Source organism: Pyxicephalus adspersus, chromosome 6 (assembly GCF_032062135.1).
Source record: "Pyxicephalus adspersus chromosome 6, UCB_Pads_2.0, whole genome shotgun sequence".
NCBI lineage: Eukaryota > Metazoa > Chordata > Amphibia > Anura > Pyxicephalidae > Pyxicephalus > Pyxicephalus adspersus.
The window spans coordinates 104147234-104170055 of record NC_092863.1 but is presented as its reverse complement, the minus strand read 5'-3'; the positions used below and the strand labels follow the sequence as shown (position 1 = coordinate 104170055).

The 22822-nt window shown below is 43.3% G+C and overlaps 2 protein-coding genes across 15 annotated transcripts in view; both read right to left on the bottom strand.

Annotated features, from left to right (window-relative positions):
- Positions 1-5923, bottom strand: part of LOC140332313 (phospholipid-transporting ATPase ID-like) — a 47890-nt gene extending 41967 nt beyond the window's left edge. The window contains exon 1 of the mRNA XM_072413572.1: positions 5683-5923. The gene's annotated coding sequence lies outside the window, so the exon portion shown is untranslated. The remainder of the gene's footprint in view (positions 1-5682) is intronic.
- Positions 5924-10878: 4955 nt separating this feature from the next.
- UNC13B (unc-13 homolog B) overlaps positions 10879-22822 on the bottom strand; it is a 256653-nt gene continuing 244709 nt past the window's right edge. For 9 of the 14 annotated variants that reach the window (XM_072413562.1, XM_072413563.1, XM_072413564.1 and 6 more), the window contains 7 exons: positions 20697-20753; positions 18928-19008; positions 16961-17108; positions 16235-16291; positions 14601-14693; positions 13445-13604; positions 10879-12324 (listed from right to left, as the gene is read on the bottom strand). In XM_072413562.1, coding sequence (XP_072269663.1) covers positions 12039-12324; positions 13445-13604; positions 14601-14693; positions 16235-16291; positions 16961-17108; positions 18928-19008; positions 20697-20753 — 882 coding nt within the window. In that variant the 3' untranslated portion in view covers positions 10879-12038. The remainder of the gene's footprint in view (positions 12325-13444; positions 13605-14600; positions 14694-16234; positions 16292-16960; positions 17109-18927; positions 19009-20696; positions 20754-22822) is intronic. The other 5 variants (XM_072413565.1, XM_072413571.1, XM_072413569.1 and 2 more) reach the window with 1 other exon arrangement.

Here is a 22822-nt window from a genome sequence, read left to right as displayed (position 1 = left end):
GGCAGGGGTGCCTGGACCACAAGATTGGCTGAGCAGAGTGACAAAACTCTCATCGTATATTTAGCTGCATGGATCTTTGGGCATTTACTATATCAGCTTCTCCTGACAACTACCAACCAATAGAAGCGCTCTTCTACGTTTAGGCAACTCTGCCGGTTTGTAGTGTAGTGAGTTAGTGACTCTATTGGCTGGTGATAGTTAGAAGTGCTCCCTCTGCTGGTCGATAGGTGCACTAGTTAAATGATCAATATTAGGAAGATACTGGTCATCAATTCTGGCCTGGTCATCCACCAATGTATCACCCCCTCTAGTCACCCACCAATGTATGGTTTGGGTGCTCCGGGGCTGCAGATTGGAAAGCTGGGATTTGCTGGGTGGGCATAATAAAGTCTGAGCCCCCCACGCAGACAAATCAGCAATCTAATCTCAGCAGAGCACAGACAAGACTCCTGCAGCTCCCAGCTGTCTGCACCTCATACAGACACCTCACATGCAGCTGGGGCCAGATTCCCAGCATGCACGGCGGCTTATCTCATGGCAGAAATTCCAGCAATGCTTTAGGAGGACAGGTAGAGGCGCGTCACCTCCAGGAGGAATTCTCACTACTCTATAGGGGGAGGGGAGGAGACTTTGGCCCCCTGGTTACAACATCTGGGGGACTGGTCAATAAAAAGAAAAAGTCCCATCGGGGACAAACGCATGGGGTCACCTCTGTGCTGAGTTTCTGCACACCTGCTGCGCCCATTAGGAGGGGTTCCCACCATCCCTGCACCCCCCAAATCTATTCGCTAGATAGTGATCCAACGCTCCAGAAAGACACGGAGAGGATTTGTATGAACGCGTTGTATGACGACAATCCCAAATAAACCACCGACGGCCCCCGATCCTGAACCAAACCGGGCTGTGTTACCTAAATGGTGCTAAATGCCAGTTCCAGGTCAGTGACCCCACCGAGGGCAGGATTCTAGTTTGGGGCTGTGGCCTGGGGTCCGGACATGGCTGGGGGGGCGTAAGAAACAAAGGAAATGTCAGAATGATTTATTCATCATAATGATTGAGAAAAAGAACCAACGCGTTTCAGATCTCCCTTCATCAGGGCTGCTGAATAGTGGAACTGAAAGGTGATTGGATGAAGGACGGGTATGATGGGGGGGGTATACTGAGCATGGATTGGAAGCTTGTGGAGGATGGTGCTGCTAGATTGGTGAACCAAGCTGCCCCTCTTTATACCACCAACTGCCCCTAATTTGGAAGGACTGCCCCTCTTTATACCCCCCACCTGCCCCTGATTTGGAGGTCCCTGATTCCTCCCCATTGTCCCTGCTTTTTAGGGACCCAATTTGAAAAAAGGCCCTATAAGAATGAACCAATCATCTTTTGCCAAATAATTTTTTAAGGTTCACAAAATATGGGCGTGGCAGGGGTGTGTCTTTACCAGTTCTGTCCCCGCCTCCCACCTGTACTGTCACCCAGTCACATTTCATCACACACGTCACATGATTGGTGGACTGTTGATGCCGTCAGGAATTGCCACACAGCGACCCCAAGTGGCTGCAAAGAGGATGCAGCAGATCAGCAGCGCAGAGATGTAACAAAAGATGAAATGATGGCAGCTGATCGCCATCTTTGAATGGGGTAAACAGAATAGTGCCCCTAGTTCTGACCCCCAGCTTTATAACTGCCCCTTCCCCCCATGTCACTCATTTGGTATAATCCACAACAAATATTCAACTTCCCTATAGATATCCCCGGCCTCAGATTGGATCCCTCCGTCACCCACTTAGCTCCGCCCACACCCGGGGGTGACACAGAATGACTAATACAAGATGTTCCATCACAGAATGAATGGGGGAGGGGTCGGACTTCCTACACAATTACATAATTGGTTCCATATGACCGGCGCTGTAATGAGATTTCGGCAGACTCGGCGGTCTGACTATTTCATTTTATAGCCCCCATCACAGGGTCTCTGCGCTTCTCTATACAATGCAGGCAGATCAGGGCTGGTGGGAGGAGCCAGCAGGGGGCTGTACTGGGAACATCACACCAAGCTGCTTCCATAAGCAGGAAGTGGGAGGAGTTATGCAAATGTCCTAATTGGTGGATGTCAGTCTGGAGGAGTGGGTGGTCCCAGACAGACTCTATTTGCATGCAGGCCACACCCACATGCAATGCTGAGCCTTTATAATTGAAAGAGCAGCAAGCCAATGAATGAAAGGGGCGTGGCCAGAGTCAGGCTCGGGAGGGAGGAGCTGGATGACTGAGCCCAGGTGGAATTCAAATTAAATCCCCTCCCCCACACTGCCTCTGGGGTGTCCCCAATACATAGAATCACCTCCACACATCCTGGTGACACAACGACAAAAAGCGACAACTAAATCTAATGCAATATGAACTGCATGGACTTCAGCTGTGTGTGTAGTGTGATCTCCCCTCTGACCGACCAATTCCTAATACAATCATAGGGCCGCTCTGATTGGATACAAATGTACAGATTGTGAAATGTATGGTAAGCTTAATATTAATAAACAGCGCCAACATATTCCGCAGCGCTGTACATTAAGTAGATACAGACAGGAGGGGGAGGGGACCCTGCCCCGAAGAGCTTACAATCTAGCTTAGGGATCAATATGTAGAAGCTGTAACCGAATCTTATAGGAGGAAGAATCAGAAAATACAAATCCATCCCAACCAATCAAATATGCCCCAGCATTACCCCCAATGTAAGCCGACCAATCAGAAAGGAACCTGAGTATGAATCTATAGATCTGAGGCTGACCAATCTGATCGTACGATCTCCTCTGGATAAAACAATCCACCAATCACTGCCAGCTGAATCCAGAGGAGATCGTACAAGCAGATTGATTGGCTGCCCATCCACCATCCAATCACAAACATTTATCGTTCAGACAATTCCTGGGCGATGATTGGATGATGCAGATCGCTGTGTCCCCCATCCCCCGATCCGGGGCTCTCACCTCTGATCCCGCTGCCTCCTCTCCATCTGTCCGCTCCCAGACTGAGCTCCGCTTCCTGAATACACCCCGAGGAGGTCACAGAGCCCTCCCCCAGCCTCGGGGGCCCCCAGCAAGGACTGAGGGCCACAGCGATCCCCCATTGCTGCATCTGTCACCCCTCCCCCAATGTACAGCCCCTCTCCCCGTACCCCCATTCAGTGCTCCCTGTCATGGCTGTATATTTAGGGCCACATAGGGCCCTATGGCGGTAAGGTGCAGCCACATGAAGAGAGAGCATTGTCCGGAATAAATAAATTATAAATAATGAACAATCTTCATTTTTATATCATTTAATACTTTGGGGGGGGGGGCATCGAACCCGGGGCCACCATCACAGGGGCCCATCACAGCCTGTGCAGGAGCGCCACCTGCTGGACGTTCTGCAGAGATCTCCGACTGTAACCCCAACACTGACCACCAATGAGGCGGAACAGCACCCCCATGTGGCCGAGGGTGACAGTGACATTATTATTATTACTAATAATATATAGCACCAACATATATCACAGCGCTGTACAATAAATAGGGGTTACAAATGACAGACAGTGACATGGGGGGACCCTGCCCTGAAGAGCTTACAATCTAGGAGAAAATGTCAGCATTTGTATAGCACCAATCATGTGGCCCCCAGCAGAGGGATCTATTAGGACACTGATTTATAGTGATAGTATTGGAAAGTATTTACACTCCGATACCCCGCACCGTAGATTGTAAGCTCCTAGGGTTAGTACTGCCATTGTTGCTATATTATACAGCTGCATGTAATGTACAGCGCTGCGTAATATGTTGGCGCTATATAAATCCTGTTTGATAATAATAATAATAATGTACCCCATGGATTGTTTTGTTTGACCCCTCGCCTGTCCCACAATGATTATTGTTATTGTGTGCTACCTCCCCCACCTGTTAGATTGTAAGCTCTTCGGGGCAGGGTCCTCCTGTGTCACTGTCTGTCATTTGCAACCACTATTTAACGTACAGCGCTGCGGAATATGTTGGGGCTTTATAAATCCTGTTTAATATTAACAATTTTATATAATATTATAATTATTATTTCCTAAGATAACTTCAAATACCGGCAGTACCGAGAGCAGCCACTGGATGGCAGTAGATAGATGGCCCCCTATAGATGGCCCTCCAGAGGGTTATTGAGCATGGAGATGGATGGACCAATGGCTCTCATAGTTCTGGCACCAGCGCCCATTAGAAGGGCCAGAGGCTTGATACCACTGGAGCGTCTCCATTGGTTGACTAATAATCAGCAAAACGGAGACATTTATGTTCAGGAAAATATGGATCTTGGAGGAAACTTTGCACAAAATTGGAAAATTACGACTTTTTAGTTTGATTTCAGATTCCCTGACTATGGATTTGTCACCATAAAAGGAGTAGGATGTCTTGATGATGGTGACAGGTTCTCTTTATAGTGCTGGGGGGGTCGCAGCACCAGACGATGCAGCCAGGGCAGGGCCGGCGTATAGGAGGAAGTGCCAATTGTTACTGCAACCTTCTATTGCAGGAAGTAACAACATTCACATGGCATTGGTGAATGTATTTTGCTTGAAGTGAAAGTGATTGCAATATTTACTTATCTGACGCTTATACATATATTTATATCAATCGAGGAGTGACCATGCAGGCTGTGGCTGCTACATGTGCAGTAGTGTAGTATATGGGTGCTGTGGAGGTCCTCCAGGGGCCCCGGGGCCACTATACCAGGGATGGAGACCCTGATTCACTAATAGCAACATTCTGGATCTCGGTCACATTCACACAGACTGCAAGGCAAGCTATTCATTATATATTTAATGTACAACGCTGCGTAATAGGTTGGCGCTATATAAATCCTGTTTATTATTAATAATAATAATAATAATAATAATAATAGAGACCTCAATTTATCAATAACAACATTCTGGGTCCCAGTCACATTCACTCACTGCAGACTGCAAGGCAAGCTATTCATTATATAGTTGTACAACGCTGCATAATATGTTGGCGCTATATAAATCCCGTTTAATAATAACATATAGGCTTCCATCACACTGTAAAGAGAACCTGTCACCCATCTATAATATTTGCAGGTAAAAATAAAGACATCCCATAAGGAGTTCTGATCAATTGATTACTATCATATTATTGATCCGATTGGTCGATTGGAGACCAATTAAGGCTGGCCAGTGGACGGCGCTGCCATTGGTGACAGTGAGGGTTACGGGGGGTGCTACGGGGGGTGCTACGGGGGGCAGTATGGCCGTCAGCTGACCGCTCTGTATGAATTCAGCCCATGGCACTAGAGTGGCGTTGTACTGCGCTGCATGCGTGTGACGCCATATTACAGTCACGGCTCATTGATCCCATTCATTGATTTTAGAATCAGCTGCAGACTTTGCAATGGCGGCCGCGGCGTTCGGCAGGGAGGGCAGAAGGGGCGCTTTGTGCCCACCCCAGCAGGGCGGCGTATCTCACAGAAATCAGGGATCACAATCTCAGAACAATGATATTTCATTGGGAAAAATCACCAAATTCAGCCAATCGATCCCTTAGATCTAAAAGGTTTCCGGGGGCAATTATTGTCTTAGACCTATGGGATCTCCAAGATTTGGGTCTCTGAGTTTAATAATTACCCCTCAGGGCACATTGTGGGTAAAAGAAGGGGGCTCACCTGTGACCACAGAATATGGCGTCCTTTTTGGGAATCCGTTATCCAATCATAAGCAGCGCTGGCCCATTAGTCCGCAGGGGGAGGTCAGCGTAGTCCCAGATCCTGATGATGTGCCAATCTATGGGGTGCCAGGTCCTGTTTTCGGTGCTCGGTTTTGGGTAAACCAATCCGGTGCCAGGTTTTTGGATAAACGGTTAGCGGTGGAGTCGGTGCCAGTCGGCTCAGTGACAGCCTGGTGATGGGGCAGGGTAGGACTGAACAAACACAGGAAGTCGCCCTTTGGACTCTATTACAGCAGGTATTAGATTACACCTGAGGATGGGGGCAGAGAGCAGGACAGTCACTGGGGGGGGAGCATGTGCACCCCTACAACACATGCTCCTTAACCCTTCCTGGCCTGGATCACACACCGGCTACCATCTGGTCGGTGCAGTTTTCTCCTTGGTGACACCAAACGCAACCTACACAATGCACCAGGTTGGACCGGTTCCTACACCGCCTTCCATTGTCAGGGGAACACAGGTGACAACTCCAGAACTCGGACCTTCAGAGAGGGGACGGGATAAATATTACATGGTGCAATTGAGACGAATGGGGAACGATCTAATGGACTCTGCTATACTTAAAGGGTCTTTTAGATTGTAAGCTCTTCGGGGCAGGCTCCTCTCCTCCTCCTGTGTCACTGTCTGTATCTGGATGTCATTTGCAACCCCTATTTAATGTACAGCACTGCAGAATATGTTGGCGCTATATCAATCCTGTTTATTAATAATAATAATTTAAAAAAAAATAATAATGGGTCAATTGTTTGGGCAGCCATGCCTGTGGAGCAGTTTAGTTTATTTACTCTTTTCAGTTCGCACACTCATATGTGGCCCCTCATGGGCCCGAGATTTTTTTTACATTTTCGGCTGGGAATAGGGCAGATTGGGCGCTAATTAAGGGTTAATGAGGAATTTGTTTTATAATTTATTAATTACGTGTAAGGTCTCCTCCCTCGCAGGGTTCCCGGTCAGCAGCTGGAGGTAAAATTTTGTAAATAATAACAATGAGCTCTATTTATTAAATATTCCCCGTCAATTCATCTGAAATTCGCTGAAAAATGGGCTAATCTTCATCATTTTAGTTCCTATAAAAACAATGACTCGCTCTGCCACCTAGTGGCCAATCCTCAAAAGTGCACAGCTGTGACAATAGGAAATGAATAGGAAAGAAACAAATATTAACAGGGGAACCATTTATAAATCGGAGCCAATGTTTCACTGAGCTATCACCTTCATTGGTTGTAATGTGATAATTGAAATAGAAGTCACAGGCACAGGAAGGGCGTACATGTACGCTGACATGGGGGATCTTCCACATTCCCAACCAAACACTCAAACCCACTTAAAGGAGCTCCAGCGTCTCACATTAGGATTTAGAGCAACAAGCAGACAATCATAGATGAGGAATAGATTTGTAATTTGAAAAAATGTCCATTTATGCAATCATTCTGTAGGGGCTGCTGGTGATTGTCACTCTGAATGAACACTAGAGGGCAGCAGAGTGATTGCAAGATGAGTTTCCTACCTATAGGAAAACTCCATGTCCCATAATTCCTTGCATTGAGTGTAATAGGTGGGGGTGTTACATTTGTAGTCTCAGCTCTCTGTACAGCACAATGGGGTGGCTACAAATGAAAACGTTCTGAATGGAGCATGAATTGTAGCCACCGGGATTAGGGATATGCAGCCCTCTAAAATGGATTGAATGGATTTATCTGGAATAATTTCATACATTGGAGGATAGCTGAAGCCAATAAAAGCTTGGAGGTGTAAGGGCCTTCTCTTGCTTAGTAATCGACTCTCCCGGCAGAAGTATAAAGGCAAAGTGTAATCACATAGGCAAAGAAAAATCCCGGCAATCAGCAATTACACTGTTGGGGATTTCAGTACCATAGGGGCAGTACATTTTATGGGAAATGATCTTGTATGGCAGATATACTGAATGTGTTTTTATTTTGTTAGAGATATTCTCCTTACTTTCTATACCAGTGACCACACAGGAAGTGAGGGAGAATCTCTCCAGAGGGGTCACAGGGAGCAATTAAAGCCCGGTAACGGTTTTCACAATCGGTGTTTGTGATGCCGGAGCCCTCTCTTCCCTCAACAGCAGGACTTTACAGCAATGGTGTGGCCCCTGGCGCTTCTGTGTGGCGCTCACCGCCACCTCCGTTCAGTAGCACTGACCAGGCTCAGCTTTCCATTATTACAGCTGTGTTTGTTCAGGAATATCCGGAATCTCTGCCATGCTGCCAGTGGCCCTTCTGCTCTCCAGGACAAGGGGAGATCTCCCTGATAACACATGGAATTTCTGGATAATGGAAATCCAGGATGGACTTTGGCCCTGACACTCGGTAACACCTTATTTCAGGAGCGGCTGATATGACCTGATGATGGCGCAGCTCCAACCTGCTCACCTGGCTGTATAGGTGATGGGATCCTTGGAAGGGGACCCAGCTGCCCCTGAGCTGAACCTGGGCCTGTAGACTGGTTCTCTTTGCTCTATTGGAGAGTTCATAGACTGGAACATGTTAACAAATAATGACCCTGATATCTTCCAAATTACATTTTATTTAAAGATTTCATAATGATACAATGTATCTACCTGCAGCATAGCTAGGCCCCGCCCCTGGCACCATCCTGCCGCCTGATTGGCTGACAGCTAAACTTAGTTTCTGCTTTTTTTTTCACACCAGATTTATCAAGCTATTATTTTCTGATTGCCATTGGCTACAACAGAACTTTGAGAAGTTTCTAACACCTTCTTTGTCACTTTTGCTGCAATGCTTAAAAAGAACTGATTGCCCTTTCATAAATGGAGCACTAGAAAATAAGTAATACCAAATAAAGGGAAAAAAGGAGATCTTGTTGATTGCACTTCTTAACAAAATGATTAATAAATGACCCCCCCCCAGAATGTCATTTACACACCTTGTATTTTATTGTACTTATACTGACACCTAGTGGTCACTCCTGGAAATGCTACTCACCTCTAAAATAACATTTTATGCAGCTAAAAACATTTTAGGCCTGACACACACCTTCTACTATTGGGTGCATCCCCACAATACACAGGGGCCAGAAGATATGAATTCAGAACAAATGCCACTATTCTGTTTTTATGTTTTTGTAAAACTCAATTTTTTTTTTTTTAATGCAACTAGTAAAAGAACCAGAATATATTTTTATATTAGCTCCCTGTGTCCAACAGAGCTAGGAGGAAGTGGGGTAGCACCCAATCAAGGCTGCTTTGTACAATGCTGTCCACCGATTACAGGAAGGAAGTATAGAAATTGACCTGATCAGCATGCTCCCCCTTCACTGTCCAATCAGCAAGTTGGGGCGGATCCCTGACCTGGGCGTATTGCTTGGAAGCAATGGAGAGAAGTGATGTCTTAGAACTGTGCTGACTGAACCACAAGACCGGCTGAACACACATTGTAATTCCTTTAAACTACGTCAGATGTACAGGGTAAAATCATATATTGCAGACAGGCAAATCTTAGATGTGGACGCATTATTTTATTTTTTCTGACTTTTTCACCTTTATTTTCACCAGGTGATCTATAACGACATCATTGGGCAATCGCTGACCATTTACAGAGCACCAGGCCAAGAAAAGAAGACAATTGGCTAAGGTGCATGGGTGAATGGGATCTGCCCCTCTCCCTGCCGCAGCTGGGAAATCACTTTTTTATTTTACAACTTATACCAAGTTTATTGGTGGCTGGAGTTCTCCTTTAGCTGCCTCTAGAGGTAAATTCCCACTCGGAATTCCTGATGAAGGGAATCATGTTGCAAAACTCTCTTCATTGGCATGCCTTTAAAGTATTGCCACACCTCTAGGGGGCGCTTGGCTCAATGTGTGGCTTCTGTATGTATAGATCAGGTGGGTGCAGCTGGGACGGCAGCATTGGTTTATAAGATGCTGGTTGTATCTGCTTGGTGGCATAACGGTTTGCTCGATGCCCTCACAGCTCCATTGCTGCCAATTGTCCATGAAAACAAAATTTGGGGTTGTTTGTGTTCTTTTGTTTTTTCTGGCATTTGCTGTGATACCTTCATGCACTCTGCCCTTCGCACTATGCCTGGCTACCCAACCTGAGCAAAAGCTCAGCAGCCCAAATTCTGCCATCTGGACCAAACCCTGAGGGGCAACCAGGCTGAGCAGTACAGGAGGAAGCTCGGGGGCATACGGGCATCACCACCTCAGACAAAACCACATAGGTGCCTATTACATACCCCAATCCTAGAGAGACAGGAAAGCCCCAGGTACAGCCCACCCAGCACCCCACAGTATGGCAGTGCCAGTTGTTATTGATGGAGGCTGGTGGAGCTTCTAGAGGAGATGGGCAGCTGCATGCCTAGCAAATGGATTGATAAGCCTACACTTGGCATCAGGAGGGGTATATTATTTGTTGGTGTTGTGCGGGGCATTGGTGCCCTTATAAGACCAGGACTTATGGGTTATATATGGGTTGTAGGTGGCATCGCTTTCTGTACTGATGGCATGTGCCATCAAAGTGTAGATGAACAACAGGGATGGCACAGAGTACCCAGGGTAAAGCAATAGGTAAAAGCAGTGCAATGGTTTAATCAGAAGCTGAATGGGCTACAATGATACGTGTGAATGTGGCAGGAAGGGGCATTTTATTACATGTCGGGGTATCAGTAAACAAAAGGTGGCAGCCAGGGATGGGCACAGAAACACAACCAAGGAATGTAAAATATGTGACTGTGCCCACAATTTACCCACAGTGCACTGCTGCCGCCCCGTCCATTAAAAAATTGGTGTCCAGAAGTTCCTGGTCCATAAAATAATTGAAGATTAGGTTGGTATCCCTGATTGCCTCTGAGCTGTTTCCTCTCCTGGATGTCACACAAATCACAAAGCATGCCGGGCTGACTTCATATATTTTTATTGTCATTTAAACTACAGAATCTGCTGTGTGACAATGGCACGTACAATGACAAATCTACATCATACTCTCACATCTTGTAACAAGTAATACAGTCGTACCCCGCCGGCCAGCCGCTGCTGCTTCATACGGCCAGCAACAGGGGGCGCCACAGTCTTGGCAGAAGAGAGGTTAAATAATTGTACATTATAAGGTTGGCGGGTGGGATTCTGTACAACACGAAGAGGGGGGGCCCTCTCTAGGTTTTGGCTGGAATCGGCCTTTAAGCCATTAAAGCACCAAATCCTCTACCCCCACGATTGTTCTATCCTTCCAATACGGGATTATTTGCGAAATTCTGATTCTACTCTGAATGCAGATCAAAAGCCCCCCCCAAATAGTGCAAAAATATAAACAAAACAAAAAAAAGTATTTTCCAAAGCCTTGTAACAAAAAATCGTGCAAAGCACCAAATTATGGCACATGGAGCGAGTCCTCCTGAAAAGTGCGTGTTCCCGCCTTCATCAATAATAAATACTATGATACAGTCTGTCTCTTCCGGGTACAACGTGGCCTGCTAGGTCCTTCTATAAAAAAAAAATCTGCCCCCAAAAAAAAAACATTACACAAATTAATGAAAATAATGATTGATATTTAAGACCGATAAGGTTTTTTTTTTTTTTTTGTAAATAGGTGACAATAAAAAAAAAAAAGATAGATATTGCAAAGTGATAAAAAATAAATTGTGCAGAGTCCGTACGATTGTTTCGGAGTGCTACATCACTTTATGATTGTTGGTGTTCACACTGAGAGGAGCCGATTACCCACAAGGCAATGCAGGCAGGAGATGAGGGGCCGTTGGATGGCCAGGCGACCCAAAGCTCAGTGTTCCTGAGGTAAACTAGACAGATGGCACCATTGGCCAAAGCTGTGCCCCGGCCCGTCACAAAGGTAGGTAGACTTGTAGGTAGGTGGCACCTGATTGGGCCATGACAGTACAGATCATGCAAATGGTGCAGCTTCGAGGTGTCTATTGCAATCTTATCAATGGAAGGAGGGCCAAAGCTGCTACCTTACCTAGGGCCCACCCTGTCCGTATCTATCTCTGGTATATACCAAATAATGGGGGATTGTCACAATCCATTCACCAGCATTACAATGGGGATTTTACCAGATTTCAGAACATTCACCCTATTGGACCACCTTTAGTCTGTCCCGGAAATCTTGCACTTTAAGAGCACAGAAGGAGGCCGATACAGAGTCCTTTGTATATAAATATCTTATTTACAAGGTGCCAGAGAGTCTCTGTGCACCTCTGGAACTAAAAAATAAATATTCTGCTCGCTTGAGGCCTTCCCTTCTGAAAGCAGCCGGGCTGAATAATTGGCACATTCTACAAGATGTGGGTTTTAGGCGCTCAACTTCCCTCCTCGGTGGAGCGCGTCTCTGATTTCAGTTTGACGAACTCCCGGGCTACCTCGTCATTGGTCCGCTGGGAAAGGATGCGCAGGATGGTCAGTCCGGTGTCATCCATGTGGATACGGCGGCCCAACGGGCACCAGCAGGCGCAGCTGCCTTTGTCAGCGATGTCGCGTAGCTGAATGACGGCGATTCCCAGCACGTGGTCCTCCCGGGCGAAGCAATAGTCCTTCACACAGACTTGGAGCTCGTAGCACTCCGGACCGTCCTCATTACCCAAAATACTAAAGAGAGAGATAGAAAGAAAATGTATCATAAAAGCTTAGTTCTAAGCTATTGGAAGTCATGAAAAGACAGAGATAAATATACAAGTAACCCTGGTATAATTACCCATTAAATCTGACCCAACCATCACAAATATTGATCAGCTCTGGGAATGAAGGAGCATGGGACCTCCTATAATTCGGCTGGTGAGCCCATTGCCTGGCCCATAGAGCATCACATGATGGAGACATTACCAACAATGAGTAAACCCAGACAAAGCTTACAAATGGGTAAATATAAGTAGAAATAAACCAATGAAAATATCTGGGGATGTGAATACATCTGGGTCCTGATGAACTACCAAGAGTCTTTGTTACACAGTTACCGATCAGGCTGAAAAAGACATAAGTCCATCAAGTTCAACCTCTAGGGAAATAAACATATCCCAGATATAAAACCCTATAAAACATAGTTGATCCAGAGGAAAGTTAAAAAAAACCCGGGTACAATTTGCTCCAACAGGGGAAACAAAATTCCTTCCTGATTCCATGACGCAATCGGATGTTCCCTGGATCAGCAGTCACTGTTATCTTTACTTTAAATCCTTAATCCCCAGTTATATTCTGTGCTTCTAGAAATCATCCAGCTTTTTCTTAAAGCAATCTATAGAACTTGCTGAAACTACTTCCTGAGGGAGCCGACTCCACATTTTCACAGACATTACAGTGAAGAATCCCTTCCTCATCCGGAGATTAAACTTCTTTTCCTCCGGACAAAAAGAGCGCCCCCTTGTCCTTTGTAATGATCCCAAAGTGAATAATGGGGAAGAGAGTTCTCTATATGGACCGTTTATATAATTTATACAGGGTGATCATATCCCCCCTTAAACTAGAATAGATTCTCCATTCCTTTTATTAGTTTAGTTGCCCTTCTCTGCACTCCAATTCCACAATATCCCACAACTGGACTGCATATTCCAGATGAGGTCTGACCAATACTTTGTACAACGTCCACCTTGCTAGATTCTAGGAAGGCTTTTTAGACTGCTGGGGGTCCTTAGCAGCTGTACTGGGGAGATTTCCCCCCTTTAACCCTTCTTTGTCATCATACATATATAAGAATATTTCCCCCAACACTCACAAGTGGAAGGTCTCGTTGTATTTGGGAGCCCAGTTGTTGCTCTTGGATTTGGTGGTGAACTTCCTCTTCTTGTCGCTCAGATGAGGTCCAATCACAGTGGCCTCCACGAAGGGTCGGAACATGCCAGTCGTCTGCCACTTGAGGTCATTCGCCGCCACCACTGCCGAAGGAAGAACAGAGAGAGATTATAAGGACAGCGCCATCACAAGCTGACACAGGTACTGCACCTTAGGAACAATTAGACTGTAGTTGCCAATTCCAGGGCAAAATGGTACAGGGCATTGAATTTTTGAAGGTTTTTTTTTTTGGATGGGTCTCTGTCTGTTTCCAGGAAGAAAAGCTTTAAAAAAGATTTATAAAGGCTATACTTAAGCATTGCATTAGTTTACCATTTTCCATAATCATATGTGCCACATCCCACTGTGAGCATCAATAATCCAATTTACTTTAACAGGACTTTTTAGGCACAAATATTATAACCCAATAATTTCCTAAAATGTACAAACTTAGTTTTTATTGAAATATATTACACTGTAAAATACAATCAATATAAAAAACACATTTCAACTCTGCCTATTACAATTGGTTGGATCTCAAAGTAAGTTTTTTTCCACGTTTTAACTTTGCTGTCAATAAACGGTTGGATCTTAATGGTGAGTTTTTTCGATGTGTTTCATGGAGAGGTTATCCGCTTCTTCAGGAAAAAAAAAAACATCATACTTATATGCGAGACTTATGTGAGACTTATATATATGTGAGACTTAAATATAACATTAGGTTATCTGCTTCTTCAGGTATGATTTTAATTGACTATTAACCCTAAAAAGTTTTTTGTGAATAAAATTATTGATAGCAAAGTTAAAACATGGAAAAAACTTACCTTTCAGATCCAACTACTTGTTATAAGCAAAGCTGAAATGTGTAATTTTATATTGATTATATTTTAATATGTAAATTGTTTCAATAAAAACTAAGTTGGTATGTTTTAAGAAATTAGTGGGTTATAATATTTGTGCCTAAAAAGTCCTGTTAAAGTAAACTGGATTTTTGATAGACTTAAGCATTATAGAGGGAGTGGTGTCTATCAAATTGTCTAAAATGCAAAAAGTGCTAATAAATAGGGAAGGGTTACAATTTTAATAAAACATTGTCTTACCTTTCACAGTCACCTTCTGTTCCCCGGTTCCTGGATGTGTAAACAGGTCGATCTGTATGGACACCTCCCCTACTGGATCATCCACACCAGAGCCTGGGATAGACAGAAAGGATGATACAAGTTAATGCTCAATTTGTAAGGCGATTACCGAGAATACAGAAAGGCAAAGAGAAGGGGTTTGTAGGCTAAAAATGTATATTGTTTTACAGTGTATCTATGAAATCATGACTCTTTAGTAACAAACATAGAAAATAGATTTTGTCGAAATCCCAATATAGCATCTAGGGATATGGACTGCTGAACCAGACAATAAACATCTGTTGTAGAAATAATTTATTTAACGTCTTGTTAAGCGACGCGTTTCGCCTTTTGGCTTACTCAGGGGTATGTAAGAAAAATGGTTTGAGATAAAAGTTAATATTGGAATCTCAGTTGGCAAAATAGAAAATATGTTCATTTGGAGAGATTCAAACATAGAGAAGGTCTAATATATGGTAGTCAGTACAGTCCCAAATCGGTGGGATGTAACTGGAACCATGTGAGGATCTTGGGGATGTTATGTTTCCTGCAAATAGCAGAGTCTGTAATGTACTGGCAGCATGGGAAAAAAAGAAGAAAGAGCAGCCAGGCTGATTTCAGGTAAGACCTCACATAGCCCTCTGCACCATTAAGGATGAGAATGAGCCAATGACTTCAATACTACAAGTGATTGAACCAGCATGAAAATCAGGAGTCATAACCTTTCTGTAAATTCATATGCTAAATGCTTGTTCCAGGTTGGAGCCTCACTTAACCAGTACCAGGCACAACTAGGCAACTAGTATGGAGCTGTATAGAGAGGAGCAATGGCTGTCTCCATAAGACTCTTAGTACAGGTTTACTTAAGTTAAAGCTGTCATGAACACAACTAGAAAATTTTTTCACAAGGATAGCGATGGAGCTTTGGTGGAAGAGTAAAATGGTTATTTGAACCCCTTGTATATTTCTCTTATTCCCAGGCCCTGTCCAGCCTGCCAAAATCTGGTAACCTGTGTGCTGAAGATTGCAATGTCTGGATGTATCCTCTTCTTCATCAGTCCTCTGCTTTCCATAGTGTTCCTCTGCTTTCCATAGTGTTAGTGTTCGCCCCAGCTTTTTTTAACCGGGCGCACGACCTGGCACCTTTCAGTAACCATCCGGCTGTTTTTGGGTGGTTACTGAAAAGTTGGGTCACAACTTTCACCCCCCTACAGCTTCTACCCTACCAGTTTATGAAAATTTCTGGGGAGAACACTGGATATCTTTTAGCAGGTTGACTCTCCAAAAGCAAAAAGTGGACATTATGTATTCAAAAGTCCAAATCGCATATCTACCCCTTGCCAACCAGTCATAATTCTCCTTTTGTTTTCTATTCAGACCCGGTGCCATGAAGGAAAGGATTTGCTGAAATTATGAGACTGACCCATGGAAATTCTAGAATTGAACCCACCAACAATTATTTATAACCACAATATGAGCTCAGGGTTGACTACATCCTAAAAGGGGGTCTATTCTAGGGGAAATGCAGCGATCCAACTCACTATAAAGCAGTGGAGCAGCAATCTAAGGGAATACAGGTAAATTATGGGGATCTAAAAGAATACTGCTGAACATACCCTCCTTGGGGGGAACATCCTCGTTAGCTGTATACCTAATACCCTTCCCATCATGCACTGAGACACGAGAGACGGCAGGTAGAGAGAGAGAGAGAGGAAGAGACGGTTATACAGACATGAAGCAGGGACAAACACAGAAAACATATGAGACCCCAAAATTATGACACAGTTCAGTACAGAGCAAAGGATTAAAATACCCAAACAGGACCCGGGAAAAGGCAGCAAAAAGTTACAATAAGTAGGGGGTGCAGATGACAAATCTGCAAACAATGACACAGTAAGGGGAGGTGGACCTTGCTCAACAAAGCTCACAATCTAAGAGTTGGGGAGAATAGTATAGTGGTATTGCCTGATCCATCCAATTTATTTGTAGCCAGGTAACAGGATCTAGAACTACATAGATGTTGGTGGATCCAAGGGAGATTTTAACATGTGGTGTACAGCACTGGGTTATATATCATCATGTAATGATGAGAATGTGTTATGGAGATACAGGGATGGTAACTGTTGATGTTGCAATTTTGTCCTTGCTCTAGTTGGGGTATATGATGCTGCAACAAACATAAAAAGAAACAAATGCAATAAGCAGGGGGGTTAGACTGACAAAGACAAGGGCTCACATGACTGTGAATGAATTTTAAATTAATCCCCTCTAATTGTGAATTTCTCATAAGTGACCAGAGGGAGCTGTGCAGAATTTGGAGATGGCAGTGACTCCGGACTCACCTTGCGCCGTTTGTGATTGCACAAAAGTCTTGATGAGCGTGTCTGTGGTCTGCGTATAGAGTGAGAGGGCATAGCGCAGAGACTGCAGGTCTGGGCTCTTCTCCAGGAATGTTTTCTTTAGTCCGTTTCCTCCAGCGTGAAAATATTGCTAAATGGAAGAAAAGGAAAACAGGGTTATTCAAAGTGCAGGAGACTGAATTGTCCAACACCATCAATAAGATTGCAGCTATCGTGTTCCAGTGCATGTCAGAAATACCCCAAATTACCAGGAGTTGGTGCTATACTTCAGCTTCCCTATATGTCCCACGCAGCCATGGCAGAAACATTGCTGCTGCACCAGTCTGGCCATCGCTCAGGTCCAGATGCTCAGGTCCTGCCCCCAATCAAGCACATTGGGCAGTAAAAGTTATATAAACCAATTAAAGCCCAACAGAGCCAGACGGCAAAATCTTAAAGCAATGATATTGATTGGTATAAATTATATCAATTATCTTTAAAATTAATCTTTACAAATGTAAAATCCCATCGTGTAATTGAGTTTTCTTGTAGCTGTGCACCAACCAAACTTTTTTGGACCTCGCATGTCTTTAAGTTTCCTGGTACCAGATAGAAGTCCTGTAATTGCTCCTGCTCTATGTTCTGTGACTACAAGTCCTGTCCTCTCATGTAATAGAAAGTACTGTAATGCAGGGAGGCTGGGAAATGCAGCTCGGTGGGATATGAGATGTAGAGCAGTGTGCAAGCACATTTGGCCCATAATATATTTGCTTCAATTGTATTCACTGGTCATTCTGATTGCTTCTAGATTTTGCCTTATTCAATTTTGTAGGGGAGTATATAAACACCCATATGTTATTGCTAGATCTCCAATCCATTGGAAACAGTAGCCAATAAAAAACACACACACATATATATACACATACATACATACATATATATATATATATATATATATATATATATACACATATATATTTATATATATATAGTATGTAATCATAACCTAATACACTAGGGTGGGGAGGGACATAGCTATCAGTGGGACCCTGTACAAAACAGACATCCTGTGCGGGTCCCTGTTGGCTGAGGAGCAGCACATTTTGTTGCACGTCTCTATGTCCGCCCCTGCACTAGCATACAAGCTACAAAGGCTGGTGGTCTTTATATTTCTGGGCTTAGTCACTAGCACTCTTAGCTTTGCAGTACTAGGATCCCTGGTGTAAATCTTGGCCAGGTCTCGGTTTGCATGAATCTGTATATTCTGCCTATAATTGTGTGCATTCCCTCCCAAATCATGCAGGTACATTAATTGGCTTCCCTTAACAAATGACCCTAGACTACAATAATGACATATGACTATAGGGCACTTGGTTGTGAGCCCCTCTAAGGGACAGTTGGTGGTGTTGATAATATAAGATTTGTTAGGAAAGCACATAAAGGCTGCATAAGTCTTGTGCATAAAGAAAAAAACAAAAAAAAAAACACAGAAAATAACTTTTATTAGGTGAGCAATTTTTTTTTTGTTCTTTAAAAGCAGTACCTCAAAACTGCCAATAGAGGGCAGCAGGGGATATGTAATGCTATGGCCATAGCTCCCCCAATATGGATCTGCAGATCAAAGCTTCAAAGGGACATGGTGCTCAATATTTTAGAGAATTATAAAATATATACATTTGAATACCTGTGATCAATGCATATTTAATAAATCAAAAATAATCTTTCTGTCCTTCATGATACTTGTTTTGATTGATTGTGGGAAATATGTATAGGCCCCTAGACAAAACTGTCAATTTAAACTTCAATAATGTTTTTCTTTTCTCGAAGAAAGAAAAAAGGATTTATGGAAAAAAGTTAAAAAAAATAAAGAAACTTGTGACACATTTTAAGAAAATTACAAATGCAATAAAAAAAATCCAATGTAACAACCCAAAAATTTGCTACAACCAGTGTTTCAGTTCTGGGCTTACCTTGATAGTATCCAAAGCCAGATCCATGACCGCACATTGCTTAGGGGTCAGACTCCGAGTCTCTTCTCGAACCATGTGATCCTGGAAAACCAATAAAAAGTCACCACTAATGCATAGAACTGCCACTAGAGGGCTCTAGAGCTGTCAGTGGAATGGCAAATCTCTATATTCACCCGCCATAACAGAAGGACCTTACTCTACATTATATATATTTATTATTTTCACAGATTTGTGCTATTTCTAACCATCTGAGGAATTTAGAAGTGGACAATGTGAATAACTGGGCAGTCTCGAAATTTAACACAGAATGCTACAAATAGAGAATGAATAAGATTTTTTCCTAAATACAAAACATTTTTTCTGCCTCTTTCTTTATTATAAGCTTGTTCCAGATTGAATGTAAAGCAAAACCTCTTTCTTTCCATATAAAAGGGTTTATATCTAATGAGAAGGAAACATTTCCTCAATTTTTTCAATAAATTTTAAGGTTGGCCCGCGACTTTGTCTAAGTTTTTAATTTTGGCCCTCTGTGTATTTGCGTTTGACACCCCTGCTCTACAAGATCAGAGACGATATACTATCATGGGTGAACCAGCAAACCTAATCTCCTTTTTAATAAATCTGCTCTCCAGTTTTATATTCAGCCTTGCACAGCTGTATTGACTGCTCTCCTGAACTGAAATTGCTTCTCCTGATTTTCATGGACACTGCGAGCTTCTCACAATGTACATTTGAAGCTGCAGCAAGTCAGATAGAGCCCCGCCTCTTTTCTTGGCTGGAGGACATCTGGCAATATCTATACCCTCCCTCCCTAGCCTGACTGTCCCTGGCCCCACCCCCTTCATTCAATGGATTTTAGGTCTTTCAGTCATGGAGGTTCAGCACCCCATTTGGGCTTTGCATAGGATGGTCTGCATACAAATACTGTCTACCTAAGAAAGCCCACTCCTTATGATTGGCACTGATCTATTTGCATAAATCCTACTAGGACCCAGCACACTGCTTGCATAAGGGCTGATGGCTCTCAGGAGAAGCACTGGGATGTTTTCAGGACTCTATGCACAGCACCCTGTCAGCCCCTCCATGACTGCATTGTATGGATCAATAAATCTGATATAAAGGATAAAATGAAAAAGTTTTATTTAAAAAAATGTAATTTGCATTTTGCTTCATTCTTGGAAAGCTGTATTGCTGCTACAATATAAATATATAATGTAAAATATTTAAGTGTAATCTCTTATGGGAGTACTTTGCAATTGGTTGAGATCATGTTTTTAAAATGTTATATATTGCGATAAAATTCCCCACCTATAAGGGGTGCTGGTGAAGATTAATGTTTCTCCTTGGAGAGATTTACCATCAATGTCTGATTCCATGACCTTAATGCAGCACAGGGAAAGCAATCCTGAGGTTCTAACCCTTCTTACTTCCATTCACATCTTAAGCTGCAGCCAGACCTTTGCTTTAACCTCGGAAGCCCTTTCCCTAAGTTTTCATATTCAGTAGAAAAACCGGGGAAGAGGAGAGATTTACACGGACAATGAAAAGTTGTTGGGGGCTGGAGCAAAATGGAGCAAATAGGCAGCTGCTGGTTACTAGAATCTGAATCAGGATGGATAACATGTTCAGGGCGTTCACCAACTTATCAAATGAAAATATTGACTGAAAATATTTACTTTTAGACATCTTGTGGGACGTTGGTGGCATAAGGGACAACACACATCACATGCTTGGGAATGGTACAAGCAGCACACAACAATGAACTATACCTTTAGCTTTGATAACTGGCCCAGTTCCTTTGCTGCGCTGAAAATCAACTGAGTGCCCTAAAAACCCCGGGAGAGAAAAGAAAACAAGTTATAGTCCAAAATCATTTTCTGTATGAACCCCAAAAGTCCCCACCTTGTGCTATGATCAAGATTGGATGGTGACTACAAATACCTTCATCCAATCAGATTTTGAGAAACAGCTCCAAATTCTAAAACTCCAACCATTAATATTATTATAATTATTACACAGTATTTATATAGCGCCAACATATTACGCAGCGCCATACAAAGTCCATAGTCATGTTACTAACTGTCCCTCAAAGGGACAATCAGAAATCCTTCCCAGAGGAGAAAATGATGTCATACAGATGTGTTGGTTAGAAGTCCACAATTTCCCATATAGTGCCCATGATATATAAAAATGTAGTATAAACCAGAGCAATCACACTGCAAGGTCACTTTAGAAATTGGTGAGTGGGACTCACAAGTTCCTATGTAGTTTGTGGCCAATCACAGTACAAAGCCTTTTAGGTGAGAAAAAGGAATCATGCGGGATAAACCGGGATCTCCACTCGACTGATAGGCAAGAGAATCTTCAGTTACTTAAAGTAACCCCAGGCTAATAAAGTGCACCTGTGCCCAGACTACAGACTTGGAGACTGTTTACAATTGTTTAACATTCTTTATAACAAGTCGTCCCTGATCTCTCTAGCTGCGTATAATATGAAGTAAGTCATTCTCAAGGACCACAACAAATACTCTGGAGTGGGTCTAGTGCACCTGCTGTGTCGAAGGCTGCTGATTCTCCGCTTCTATAGAAAAGTAAAATAGGATAGGATTTCTGTTGTGGACATTGAGGATGAATTTCTCTACAATGTCTGCAGCTATAGAGATGAATGAGGATCTGTTTCAAAGTCATTTTACTGCAGCTTTAAAATTGTAAAAGACTGAACTGTGGGGAATATAAGCACAGGTGCACTTAAGGTTCTCCTTGAAATGAAGATGGTATATGAAGGAAAGTCCTGCACACACAGTCAGTGTCATACAGGGATAAGTTTGGTAGGGTGATGGCGGAGGTGTTTCCAGGGGTGTCCGCTTCATAGATAGAACCACAGATGTAACCAGAATTACCCCTGGAAGGGACAGGTTATAGTGGCAGGATCTCTAAACATCTTGGCTGTTGGATAACATACTCCAGCACTGATCTACATATATAAGAAACTTTAGAGATGTTGCGGGCAGCAACAAGAAAAAAAGGGATTTTGGGGGGAGTTCTGTGTATGGGCATAACTGGCATGGGACGTGGGTTTTGCAAAGGCCCCGTCATCTGAAGGAGGCCTTCGAAACCCCTGGAACTTTAAAACATGGCGAGGAAAATGAAATCCTTTCCACTTTCACCCATGATGCAATGAGCGGCCAAACTCTAGGATTTATTTGTCATGAAAGGAAAGGGAAAAGGTCAGTAACCCCATATTAGAACCAAGAAATATTAGACTTGGTGCTACCATGTGAAAAAAGTAGCAGGAGAGTGAAGAAAAGGTGTCAATGGGTTAATAAATGGGCTGTTAAGAGAACCTGTCACTGAGTATGCAAAGTCACTGCTCAACTTGGATTATAGGTGGGGCACCCACCACTTATAAAAGATAACCTGTCATCATCCTGGGATAACAATGGCTCCATCAGAAACACAATGACTTGCAGTTATCAGCAGTGCCATGGATAATGCTGGGCTTTTGGTGGTAAGCAATGTGTACATTTGGAAGGTAAGAACATTGGGCCTTTTTGGGGAACCTTTGTTCAGTGCACAGACATGGGGAGATGCCTTCTCCCAACTTACCATCATCTGTCAGGCACAAAGCCGGATCCAAAGAAAACGGAAAATTGAGTCAGAGAGGTTTTCTTTAATGTAATAACTGTTAACCTGTCCTATAAGTAGGGGATTCTTCTCATCAAAATATCAGAACCTCCCATAACACATTGTGGATGAACTCTAATGTAAAGTTTTATACGTTTTTTTTTTTGGTAACGCAGCCCTTCTACCCTAAATCTTTATAATAATTAGATATCTGGAAGGACAGCGGAAAAGCACAGTCCTGGGTTTGCCTCTGACAAATCCTGGAGAAGTC